Source organism: Nomascus leucogenys, chromosome 1a, assembly GCF_006542625.1.
Source record: "Nomascus leucogenys isolate Asia chromosome 1a, Asia_NLE_v1, whole genome shotgun sequence".
NCBI classification, from domain to species: Eukaryota; Metazoa; Chordata; class Mammalia; order Primates; family Hylobatidae; genus Nomascus; species Nomascus leucogenys.
The window spans coordinates 93933280-93947165 of record NC_044381.1 but is presented as its reverse complement, the minus strand read 5'-3'; the positions used below and the strand labels follow the sequence as shown (position 1 = coordinate 93947165).

Below are 13886 nucleotides of genomic sequence, written 5' to 3'. Positions count from 1 at the left end.
GATGTCCAAAGGCAGGAGAAGAGAGGTGTCCCAGCTCCAGGAATCAGAATGAATTTGTCTTTTCTCTGCGTTTTTGTTCTGTCTGGGCCCCCAGTTAATTAGATGGTGCCTGCTCACATTGAGGGAGAATCTTCCCTGACTCAGTCCACTGACTCACACACCACTCTTCTCTGGAAACACCCTAATAGACACATTTAGCAATAATACTTTAGCGACTGTCTGCTTTTGCCTTAATGCAGTCAAAATTAAGCATCACAATCTCATACAAAGTATCTTCTCTGACCACAACAACATGAACTTAGCAATCATTAACAAAGGAAAACTAGAAAATTCAAAAATTTGTGAAAATTTAAAGCACACTCTTAACCAGTGGAGCAAAGAAGAAATCCTAAGGAAAATTAGAAAATAACTTAGAGATGAATGAAAACAAAAATATAATATACCAAAATTTATGGGATACAGCAAAAGCAGTGCTAAGAGGGGAGTTTGTAGCTATAAATCCTTACATTAAAACACAAGAAAGATCTCACATCAGCAACCTAACGAACTAGAAGAAGAACAAACAATCCGGAGCTAGCAGAAGGAAGGAAATAATATAATTTTGTATAATCTTGATAAATTGTGTTTTAAAATAGTTTTACAGCTTTAAATTATATCTAATATTTGCTTAGATGTTACAGATTTTTTTAAATTACATTGTTGAAATCAATCAGCTGTAGCCTCTGCAAAACAAAATAACTAGTTCAAAACAATTCGATTCTTCTGACATGTTTGGCTGTAAAATATGAAATGATTTGCATTTTTTAATGTATCATTTTATTTCAGGTTGCAGTGTAGGATTTTGGAAGTCCTCCCTCCATCACATCAAAATGGTTTTGCTAATGGACACGTTAACAGTGTGGATGGAGAAACTATTATCATCAGTGATAGTGATGATTCAGAAATACAAAGCTGTTCTTTTCAAAATGGGTAAGTGATTTTTATTAATTTTTAAATTATTTGGCAGATTGCCTAATGATATTCCATTGAAATAACTTTTTTTTTTTTTTTTTTTTTTGAGATAGAGTTTCGCTCTCTCACGAAGGCTGGAGTACAGTGGCTCAATCTCAGCCCACTACAACCTCCACCTCCCAGGTTCAAGTGATTGTCCTGCCTCAGCTTCCTGAGTAGCTGGGATTACAGGCACCCGCCTCCATGCCCAGCTAATTTTTGTATCTTTGGTAGACAGGGTTTCACCATGTTGGCCAGGCTGGTCTCAAACTCCTGACCTCAGGTGATCCGCCTGCCTCGGCCCCTCAAAGTGCTGGGATTACAGGCATGAGCCACCGCACCCAGCCGAAATAACTTTTCTTTCATCCTTTCCTTTTTTCCTGCTAGTCATACCGTGGTATAGTACCCATCTAAACAATCTAGTTCAACAATGATGTTAGAATTTTCAAAATGAAATTTTCCTAGTTAACACTACTCAGCTGTTGAAGAGCCATGGACAGTAACTCTCAGTCATTTATACATCTCCCCTGCCCTCTTTTTTTTTTTTTTTTTTTTTTTTGAGACAGAGTTTCCCTCTTGTTGCCCAGGCTGGAGTGCAATGGTGCAATCTCGGCTCACTGAAGTCTCCTGGGTTCAAGCGATTCTCCTGCCTCAGCCTCCCAAGTAGCTGGGATTACAGGCATACACCACCACACCTGGCTAATTTTGTATTTTTAATAGTGACAGGGTTTCATCACCTCGGCCTCCCAAAGTGTTGGGATTACAGGCGTGAGCCACCACATCTGGCCCCTACGTTTGTTTACTTGAAAAAATCCATTCTGTACTTTAACAGTCATTCTCTTTGGCGCACATAATAAAGAAATGCTGTAACCACCTAAAATTCAGACAATTGATGGTCTGTGTCAGCTGGGTGCTGTTGGAGAAAAATCACACAAACATGTAACTAGGAATTTAAAATCTCAGCTGAGTCTGCAACCAATTAAAAGTTCTTTTACATGTTTTAGCTCAGCAACCTCTTCTGTTCTCCACAATGACTATTCTAAATCGTTATTTCTCCATTCTGGTCCCTTTTAGGCATCTCAAACTTCAAAATGCTTTCTCCCGCCTGTCTTGTGTCTTTCTTGGTTTCCTATTTTTAGTGAACAGTACCATAATGTTTAAAAAAGAAACCTGAGATCACTCTTACCTACTTCTCTTAATTACTTTGCTCCTGAAATACCAGTGTTGATAAGTTCTGTCTTTCAGAAACTTTTAGTTCAAATTCTCATTTTGCCTGACATTAACTATTATAGCTATAACTAGCATTTGAGAATTGACTGTGATCAGGCACTGTGCTAAGTGCTTTATATGCATTTTGGTCAGTTCTGGAAGAGTGTTATAATTCTAATTTAACAAGGAAAAATCTGAGACTTAGGAAGGTTAATTGGCTTTGTACAAGGTCATCTAACTAGCACATTGCCTGACAGAATAATTTTTAGGTGAGTGAATGAAGCATGACATGGTCCTGTATAAGTCTTTCGATACATCTCTCTTTTTTGGGGGGGTTGCTGCTTTTTTTTTTCTTTTTTTTTTTAAAGAGATGGAGTCCTGTTCTGTTGTCTAGGCTGGAGTGCAGTGGTGAGATCATAGCTCACTGCAGCTTCAAACTTCTGGGCTTACGCAGTCCTCCTGCTTCATCCTCCCAAGTAGCTAGGACTACAGGTGCATGCTACCATGCCTGGCTAATTTTTAATTTTTTTTTTTTTTTTTTTTAAAGTAGAGACACAGTCTTGCTATATTGCCCAGGCTGGTGTCAAACTCCTGGCTTCCCACCTCAGTCTCTTGAAGTGCTGGGATTCAGGCAGGAGCCACTGTGCCCGGCCAACTTGCTACTATTAACCAGAAAAATAAATTACTGTATTACTTGTCCATGTTTTCCATTAAATATAGGGTTTGGATGCAAAATTTGTGGGATTTATAGTAGTAAATGTATGTCCTTTAGCATGTCTGACAGTAGTTCATATGTTCTGTTTGGACTATGTCAAAGATTGTAACCTTTAAGTGGAGTTAGTTATAAATCAGACGAGTGTATACATAGGTACAAATATAAGTAAACATGCAATTCATTAATAATAATAAATACAAATAAAGTCTCTATTGGAATGCCTCTTGAAAATTTTAATTCAAGATAAAAAACTAAGCCCAGTCTTAAAAGATTGAACACAGATTTTGTATATGAAAAGTATTTTTTAAATTCATGTTTAAATATGGTAAGCATTTATTTATCTGAATTTTTTTTTTTTTTTGAGATGGAGTTTCTCTCTTGTTGCCCAGGCTGGGTACAATGGCATGATCTTGGCTCACTGGAACCCCCCCATCTCCTGGGTTCAAGTGAGTCTCCTGCCTCAGCCCCTTTAGTAGCTGGGATTAAAGGCATGTGCCACCATGCCCAGCTAATTTTTGTATTTTTAGTAGAGACGAGGTTTCTCCAGGTTGGCCAGGCTGGTCTCGAACTCCTGACCTCAAGTGATCCGCCCACCTTGGCCTCCCAAAGTGCTGGGATTACAGGTGTGAACCACTGCACCCGACCCATGTACTAACTTTTTTTTTTTTTTTTTTGAGACAGAGTCTCACTCTATCGCCTAGGCTGGAGTGCAGTGGCACAGCCTCGGCCCACTGCAACCTCTGCTCCCTGGATTCAAGTGATCTCCCTCCTTAGCTTCCTGAGTAGCTGAGACTAAAGGCACGTGCCACCACTCCCAGCTAGGTTTTGTGTTTTTTAGTAGAGACTGGGTTTCACCATGATGGCCAGGCAGGTCTTGAACTCCTGACCTCAGTTGATCTGCCTGTATCGGCCTCCCAAAGTGCTGGGATTACAGGCATGAGCCACCGTGTCCAGCCCCATGTAGTAACTTTTCATATACTTTTCTAATTCTTTTAGGTGCTGTGAGGTGATCTGAGATGAGGGCTGTGTAGATTCTGGGGGTCAGCATGCTGTTATCCAGCTCATGAATGTCCCTTTCTTTTTTAGATTTGAACATGAGCTACCGGCATATTTTGTGGCTAATTTGTTACTTTGAATACAAAGCACATTAATTCAAAATTTCAATTAGTATTAGTAAATATTTTGCCTGTTATAAGGTAGCATTTTGAAGACGACTTCCATTGGTGAATCCTACTTGTGACATTTATAGGAAGTTTACTACAAAGTGTGATTGAATTTGCCCATAGGAGCAATCAGTCATAATTTCCTGACTAAATAGACTGTGCCATATCCCTTGTATACGGATACTTGGAATAGACCCTTGATATGAGAAAAGTGAATAAGCTGATGAATTATTTTTCGTTTTTTGTTTCTGTTTTTGAGACAGGGTCTCACCCTGTCACCCAGGCTGGAGTGTACAATGGCGTGATCTCAGTTCACTGCAGCCTCAGCCTCCTGGGCTCAAGCCAGCTTTCCTAGTAACTGGGACTACAGGTGCACACCACCCATGCCCAGCTAATTTTTTGTATTTTTTGTAGAGATGGAGTTTCATCATGTTGCTCAGGCTGGTTTAGTATTCCTAAGCTCAAGTAATTCACCCACCTCAACCTCCTAAAGTGTTGAGATTACAAGCGTCAGCCCCCATGCCTGGCCTAGTCAATTATTTATTCACAGGACTTTTTTGTTTTGTTTTGTTTTTTTGAGGCAGAGTCTCACTCTGTCGCCCAGGTTGGAACGCAGTGGTGAATCTCAGCTCACTGCAAACTCCACCTCCCTGGTTTAAGTGATTCTCCTACCTCAGCCTCCCAAGTAGCTGGGATTACAGGTGCATGCAACCACACCCAGCTAATTTTTGTATTTTTAGTAGAGACAGGGTTTTGCCATGTTGGACAGGCTGGTCTCAAACTCCTGACTTCAGGTTATCCACCCGCCTTGGCCTCCCAAAGTGCTGGGATTACAGGTGTGAGCCACCACACCCTGCCTATTCACAGGTATTTTTATTTTGAGATGGGGTTTTGCTCTTGTTGGGCAGGCTGGAGTGCAATGGCACGATCTCAGCTTACCGCAACCTCTGCCTTCCGGGTTCAAGCGATTCTCCTGCCTCAGCCTCCCGAGTAGCTGGGATTACAGGCATGTGCCACCATGCCCCGCTAATTTTGTATTTTTAGTAGAAATGGGGTTTCTCCATGTTGGTCAGGCTGGTCGCAAACTCCCAACATCAGGTGATCTGCCGCCTTGGCTTCCCAAAGTGCTGGGATTCCAGGCGTGAGCCACCCTGCCTGGCTCACAATTATTTTTAACTAATTTGTCTATGATTAAAGAATCTCAGCCTTCACTATACATCAATATCATAAAATACCTACTTGTTTGTGGATTGCTACTGCTGTATCTAGACATCGTCAGATACCACAGGAAGGGTGAAACATAGCTGTCTTTGGACCTTATTATTTCTAAATTAATTCCCTAATATTTAAAAGTTCTCTAATTTGAGTAATAAATTTACTTCCAGGTAATTTTCCCTGCCATCAAAACATAATCTGGATTTTCTCATGTTTTAGTAGGTTGTTTAAAGAAAAGGGAAGGGAACAAGTATTTATTCATTTATTTTTATTCATTTATTCATTAACATTTTTTCATGTTAGGCTTGTAACAACACTCACATAAATTGTTTTGTTTCTGAGAATCATTCTGTAATGGTAGATAGACATATCTTCATATCACTTAGTAGAAATGGAAGTTCGGAATTAGGAAATTTGCGCAGCATCACGTAGATCATTATGTCTACAAGATATATGCAGTGTTGTCAAGATGTCACTTCCTCCCATCTTGATCTATAGGTTTATCCCTACTCAATTTGTAGGTTCAATGCATTCCCAATCAAAATCCCAGCAAGTTATTTTGTGGATATCAGCAAACTGATTATAAAGTTTATATGGAGAGACGGGAGACCCAGAATAGCCAACACAATATTGAAGAACAAAGTCAGAGAACTGACACTACCCAGCTTCAAGACTTACTCTGAAACTACAGTAATCCATTAAGTGTGGTATTGGTGAAAGTACAGACAGATCGATCAGTGAATTGAATAAAGACTTCTGAAATAGACCCACATAAATGTAATCAACTGACCTTTGACAAAGCAGCAAAGGCAAAACAGTAGAGAAAAGATAGTCTTTTCAATCAGTAGTGCTAGAAAAACCTGGATATCTACATGTAAAAAAAAAAAAATCTAGACATAGACTTTATACTTTTTACAAAAATTAACTCAAAATGGTTTGTAGACCTAAGTGTAAAACCCCTAGAAAACATAGAAGAAAAGCTAGATGACCTTGGATATGGTGATAATTTTTTAGATATAACACAAAAGGCATAACCCATGAAAGAAGTAACTGACAAACTGGACTTCATTAAAATTATAAACACTTTTACTCTGCAAAAGACATTGTCAAGAGAATGAGAAGTCAAGCCACAGAGTGTTTTGCAAAAGATAATCTGATGAAGGATTGTTATCCAAAATATACAAATAACTCTTAAATCTCAATATTAAGACAATGAGGGCTGGGCACCATGACTCACGCCTGTAATCCCAACACTTTGGGAGGCTGAAGGGGGTGGATTGCTTGAGCTCAGGAGTTTGAGACCAGCCTGGGCAACATAGTGAAACCCCCATCTCTACAAAAAAACCACACAAAAAAATTAGCTGGGTATTGTGGTGCCTGCCTGTAGTCCCAGCTACTCGGGAGGCTGAGGTAGGAGGATGGCTTGAACCCAGGAGGTGGAGGTTGCAGTGAGCTGATTGAGCCACTGCACTCCAGCCTGGATGACAGAGCCAGACCCTGTCTCAAAAACAAAAAACAAAACGAGGAACCCAATTAAAAAATGGCAAAAGATCTAAACAGATACCTCACCAAAGAAGCCATATAGATGGCAAGTAAGCATATGAAAAGATATTCAACATCATATGTCATTAGGGAATTGTAAATTAAAAACAACGAGATATGACTGTGTACTTACTAGAATGACCAAAATCCAGAACACTGACAACACCAAATGCTAGTGAGCGTGTGGAGCAACAGGAACTCCATTTATTGCTGGTGGAAATGAAAAATGGCATAGCCACTTAGGAGGACAGTTTGGCAGTTTCTTATAGTACCAGACATACTTTTATGTGATGTAGCAATTGCATGCTTTGGTATTTACTCAAATGAATTGGAAACTTACATTCACACAAAAACCTGCACATGGATGTTTATAGTAGCGTTATCTATAACCTCCAAAACATTGAAGCAACTAAGATGTCCTTCAGTAGGTGAGTGGATAAACTGTGGTACATAAAGACAATAGAATATTATTTAGCACTAAAAAGAAATTAGCTATTAAACCATGAAAAAACATGGAGGAAATTTAAATGCACATGTACTAACTGAAAGAAATTTCAATGCATATGTACTAACTGAAAGAAATGTTCTATATATTTAAACTCATGTGGGTATATGCCTATATACAATCTGAAAAGGCTACATACTGTATGATTCCAACTATGACATTCTGGAAAAGGCACAGCCATGGAGACAGTAAAAGGATAAGTGGTTGCCAGGGATTTTAGAGAGGGAGGGATGAGTAGTCAGAGCACAGAGGATTTCTGGGGCATTGATACTATTGTGTACAATACAGTAGTGCTCCCATATCCATGGGGGATATGTTCCAAGACCTTCAGTGGATTCCTGAAACCACAGATAGTACCAAACTGTATACCCTATGCACAAATTTCATTTTCCTCCTTCACAATTTCATGAATGGAAGATTTATTCTTTTTTTTTTTTTTTTTTTTTTTTAAGATGGAGTCTTGCTCTGTCGCCCAGGTTGGAGTGCAGTGGCGCAATCTCAGCTCACTGCAAGCTCCTCCTCCTGGGTGCACGCCATTCTCCTGCCTCAGCCTCCCGAGTAGCTGGGACTACAGGCGCCCGCCACCACGCCCAGCTAATTTTTTGTATTTTTAGTAGAGACGGGGTTTCACCGGATTAGCCAGGATGGTCTCAATCTCATGACCTTGTGATCCGCCCGCCTCGGCCTCCCAAAGTGCTGAGATTACAGGCTTGAGCCACTGCACCTGGCCGAAGATTCATTCTTATCATAGATTAATTTAGCAACCTCAGCATACAATTTTTTATTCCTTATTAAGTCCAGAAATTTTACCTTTTCACTTAAAGGAAGTACTTTATGGCTTCTGTTTGGCATATACACGGTGTATACAGTGTGGATATGTAGGACAAATGGAAGATTCATGTCCTGGGTGGGATGGGGCAAGATGGCATGCAATTTAAAACTTATGAATATTTATTTCTGGAATTTTTTTATTTAATGTTTTCAAACCACAAGAGGATACATGTGAAAACCCATAGACTATGTAACACTGAGAGTGAACACTAAACTGTTGACTTTAGGTGATAGTTATGTGTCAATAAAGTTTAGTAATTTAAAAAATGTATATTTGATGCCCTTTTAACTATTTTTAAATGTGCAACTCAGTGGCATCAATTACGTTCACAGTGTTGTACAACTATCACCACTATTTACTTTGAAATAGAAATTTTGTATCCATTAAGCTATAACTTTGTGTTTCTCCCTCCTCCCAGCCCCTAGGAACCTCTGATGTACTTTGTCTCTTTGAATTTTCCTATTCTAGATATTTTGTGTAGGTAGAAATAGGTTACGTTTGCCCTTTTGCATCTGGCTTATTTCATTTAGCATGTTTTCAGGGTTCATCTGTATTGTAGCACAATCAGGAACTTCATTCCTTTTTATGGCTGAATGATCCATTGTATGTGTATATCACATTTTGTTTCTTCATTTATCTATTGATAGGTATTTGGATTGTTTTCTACCTTTTGGTTACTGTAAATAATGCTGCATTGAATATTGGCATATAGGGATCTGCTTGAGTCCCTGTTTGAAATTCATGCGGGTATATGCCTAGAAGTGGATTGCTGGGTCATATGGTAATCCATGCTTAACTTTTTGAGGAACTGCCAAACTGCTGTTCCCAGCAGCTGTGCCACTTTACATTCTTACCTGCAGTATCAGAGGGTTCCAATTTCACCATACACTTGCCATCAGTTCTTATACTTTGGTTTTTAAAAATTATAGTCATCCTTATCGGGTGTACAATGGTATCTCATGGTTTTGATTTACATTTCCCTAATGACTAATGATGTTGAGTATCATTTCATGTGCTTATTGGCCATTTGTATATTTTTTTGCAGAAATACCCATTCAAGTTCTTTGCCTATTTTTAAATTGGGTTGTTTGTCTTTTTGTTGTTGAGTTACAGAGTTTTGTTTTGTTCTGTTTTGAGACAGACTCTGGCTCTGTTGCCAGGCTGTCACGCAACAGCGCAATCTCGGCTCACTGCAACCTCCGCCTCCCAGGCGCAAGAGATTCTCATGCCTCAGCCTCCTGAGTAGCTGGGATTACAGGTGTGTGCCAACACCTCCAGCTAATGTTTGTATTTTTAGTAGAGATGGGGTTTTGCCATGTTGGCCAGGCTGGTCTCAAATGCTTGGCCTCAACTAATCTGCCCATCTCAGCCTCTCAAAGTGCTGAGATTACAGGTGTGAGCCACTGTGCCCGGCCTAAGTTACAGAGTTTTTAAATAATATATTCTGACCACCACAGTTTTAAAAATATCTTGATATATTTGGGGGGGCATATTGATTTATAAGTAAAAGTAAATTTTATTTAAAAATTGACTTCTTGGCTATTATTTAATAGGACTGGATAAGAGTTTGGACTGCATTTTAGAAACGATATTTTGTTATATAAGATTGAGGTAAAGAGAATTAGGGTTTTATCTCCTAGTCTTTGTCTCTGAAATTCTGCATAAGTATTGTGTCTGCTTTCAATATTTTTTTTTTTTACTTTTAATGTTTGCCATTCAAGAATTGGCCCAGTAATGTTGTATTGTCCGCTATTGTTCCTTTCACTCAAAAATTACTAATAGATTTTTAAAGAAAATTTATATGTAAATATCCTTACAATTTGGTGAGACCACATTGTGTGTAATTACTTGATAGAGGTTTCCCCTGTTAACAGCCAAATAATGAAGTTCATCTACAATCACAAATTCTCTGGAATCTGAACTAAATTGATAGACAGTCCTGACTCAGTCACTAGTTTACCATCTGATTTCAGTAGCCAGATGTGCCAGGTATAAGTGAGTTTGTGTAGTTGCTTTTAGAGTTTATAAAAGAAACCAAATATGGTATTTGTAGCAGCTTAGATTAGTATGTGAATGATGCTTTCTAATAATATAATCTGTTATTGTGATTTAAAGCTATCAGGCTGCTGCTTATTTTTTACAGTGGATCAAGTTTTATGGAACCATCTCTAAACACATAACAAAAGTTGAAGTACATTATAAAAAATCCTTTAGCCTGACCTGAAAATAGTACATGAATACATGAATACACTTTTGGTTACCTATCCTGTCCTGATAGTGATTTGCAGGAGCACAAGGGCAAACTATTTTAGAAACATCTGGGGCTGGGCGTGGTGGCTAACGCCTATAAATCTCAGCACTTTGGGAGGCCAAGGCAGGTGGATCACAAGGTCAGGAGATCGAGCCCATCCTGTCTAACATGGTGAAACCCCATCTCTACTAAAAATACAAAAAATTAGCCAGGCATGGTGGCACGTGCCTGTAGTCCCAGCTACTTGGGAAGCTGAGGCAGGAGAATCATTTGAACCCAAGAGTCGAAGGTTGCAGTGAGCTGAGATTGCACCACTGCATTCCAGCCTGGGCGACAGAGCGAGACACTATCTCAAAAAAAAAAAAAAAAAAAAGTCTGGAATAATATGTATCTAGCTTCAAAATATGTACTTTCATGCAGTATAGTCTAGCTGTCATTATAACTTGACTAATTGTTAGTAAGATAAATGGAATCTGAGTGTTATTTTTAAAGAAGCAGACCTAATTGTTTTGCTATTTGTAGTTCCATGGATGAAAACTTAATGTGTGAGAAAGAACATTAGCATTTTAAATTTATATATATATATATCTCACCATAAGTAAACACCTGTGCCTAATCATTTAGTGGGTTGTCATTGTAGAACAGTTGTGAACACAATTTGATGATTTCTCTTAAAAGAAACCTTTATGTTGAAAGTATACAAGTTTTTTTGGTCATTTCTGTGGCACTGATACAGAAAATTGTTTAACTTTTTATAACTTTATTGTCAAATGTTCATAATATATTAGGAAAAAAACTCCCATTATGGTAAAATCAAAGTAGAATTAAAATTCACATATATAACTAGGCATATTGAAATAAACATTTGTGAAATTTTGTTGTGAATGAATAATTGGAATGGTGTTCTGATTTTATTAGTACAATATTTGATGTTTGCTTGTTGTAGAACTAAACACAGGTCTACACTTGTTGGTAATAAAATGGCGAGTCACCATCATAATTGAGATCACTAAATTCATCTTGATTCAACTATTTAGGCCAAGGCTTTGGGTAGCAAGAAAAATGATTAAAATGTAAGTTTTTTAAAAATATTATCCTTGTAGTTTCTATCTTGTAGGTGAATTCATATTATAAGAAGCAGTTTTTCTTGGTCTCCAGTAATTGTGCTCCTTTGGGAAGAATGCAATTAGGATTTTATTTTATATAGAATTTTGCATAAGTATTATAGATAGCAAAGCCCCAGTAAGAATATTTTCACTGATTAGAAAAAAATTTCTGTTTATCTTCACAAATGAATTTCATGGTACAGCAAGAAAAGTGAAAGATAATTCTTTGCACATATAAACTCGCACATTTTACAGCCTTAAATCCATTAAGATATAGTCTGTGGCCAGGCGCAGTGGCTCACGCCTGTAATCCCAGCACTTTGGGAGGCTGAGGTGGGAGCATTGCTTGAGCCCTGGAGTTTTAAACCAGCCTGGGCAACATGGAGAAACCCTGTCTCTACAAAAAAAATACAAAAAATTAGCCGGGCGTGGGTGGCACATGCCTGCAGACCCAGCTACCCAGGAGATTGAGATAGGAGGATCACTTGAGCCTGGGAGGTTGAGGCAGCAGTGAGCCGTGATTGTGCCACTGTATTCCAGCCTGGACCACCGAGTGGAAAAGGTCCATATACAAGTTTTCTAGGCTGTATACCAATATCTGAATACTCAGTTAGAATCTAATTTTTAGGAATTACTACTCACATCTTGGTTTTCTCTCCTGTTAGTATATTAATTATTTTATAATTTACTAAAATGTGGGGAAAATAAGATTTTTTGTGTATTTAATTGGTTATATAAAATATATTTATATGTTAATATATAATGCATAGTAAAATATATATTTATAACATTTATAATTAGATATAGCCACTGGTAATAATTTTAAGTACAACTTAATATACTTGATCAATCTCTTATATGTATAAAATGGTAGTGGTTAGTTGCTAAGTTGAGACCTATTCAAAAAGTATTAAGATAACTTAATTCTCTTGTTCTTAAACTGCTGCTAATTCATTAAAACTCATTTGTTTTTCCTTTTCTTTATTTCAATAAATTTTCTTTCTTTCTTTTTTTCTTTTTTTTTTTTTTTTTTGATACAGACTCTTGCTCTGTTGCCCAGGCTGGAGTACAGTGGCACGATCTCGGCTCACTGCAACCTCTGCCTTCCGGGTTCAAGCAATTCTCCTGCCTCAGCCTCCTAGGGTAGCTGGGGCTACAGGCGAAGGCCACCAAGGCCGGCTAATTTTTGTATTTTCAATAGAGACAAGGTTTCACCATGTTGGCCAGGCTAGTCGCAAACTAATAACCTCATGATCTGCCTGCCTCAGCCTCCCAAGGTGCTGGGATTACAGGTGTGAGCCACCACACCTGGCTGAAATTTTGTTACTGAGAACTCCTCTCATTGCTTCGTTTGTTTTTTATTTTATCATATTATTATTATTATTATTATTATTATTATTTTGAAGACAGAGTTTCGCTCTTGTTGCCCAAGCTGGAATGCAATGGCACGATCTCGGCTCACTGCCACCCCTGCCTCCCAGTTCAAGTGATTCTCCTGCCTCAGCCTCCTGAGTAGCTCAGATTACGGGCACTTGCCACCACACCTGGCTAACTTTTTGTATTTTTAGTAGAAACGGGGTTTCACCATGTTAGCCAGGCTGGTCTCCAACTCCTGACCTCAGGTGATGGCGCCCGCCTCGGCCTCCCAAGGTGTTGGGATTACAAGCGTGAGCCACTGTACCCGGCCTGTTTGTTTTTTGAGACAGGGTCTTGCTCTGTCACCCGGGCGGGAGTGCAGTGACATAATCACAACTCACTGAAGCCTCCAGTCAGGCTCAAGTGGTCCTCCCATCTCAGCCTCCAAAGTAGCTGGGACCACACACGTATGCCACCATATCCAGCTAGGTTTTGTGTGTGTGTGTGTGTATGTGTGTGTGTGTGTGTGTGTGTGTTTTGTAGGTTTCCCCATGTTGCCCAGGTTGGTCTCAAACTCCTCAGCTCAAGTGATCCACAGGCCTTGGCCTCACAAAGTGCTGCGATTACAGGTGTGAGCCATCACACCCGGCCAGCAATGCTTCTTTCTTTACATTTAGAATTCTGTCTTTGATCTGTTCTCTTGGAACAGTGCTTTTCATACCACAGGTTGTTATCGCCCCATGTAGGTTGTGAAATTAACTCGGTAATGAACTTTAATAGAATAGAAAATACTAGATACTCCATATAGTACAGGTGCATATTTAAATACATCTACTGATTTATGTATATACTGAGTCTTAGTGTAAAGATACTTGGCCTCCCAACTTAGAATTTAATGCTATTTTAGGTAAATACTCTAGTTTTACTTGTTTAATTGTGTCATATCCCTTTTGTGTTAAACACTTTCCCTGCTTTGTGTGTGCTATATTTATGTAACTTTAT

The 13886-nt window shown here is 38.8% G+C and overlaps 1 protein-coding gene across 1 annotated transcript in view; it reads left to right on the top strand.

Annotated features, from left to right (window-relative positions):
• Nucleotides 1-13886, top strand: part of BAZ1A (bromodomain adjacent to zinc finger domain 1A) — a 118767-nt gene that overhangs the window by 44940 nt on the left and 59941 nt on the right. The window contains exon 4 of the mRNA XM_030813352.1: nt 826-969. Within this exon, the coding sequence (XP_030669212.1) occupies nt 826-969 (144 nt within the window). The remainder of the gene's footprint in view (nt 1-825; nt 970-13886) is intronic.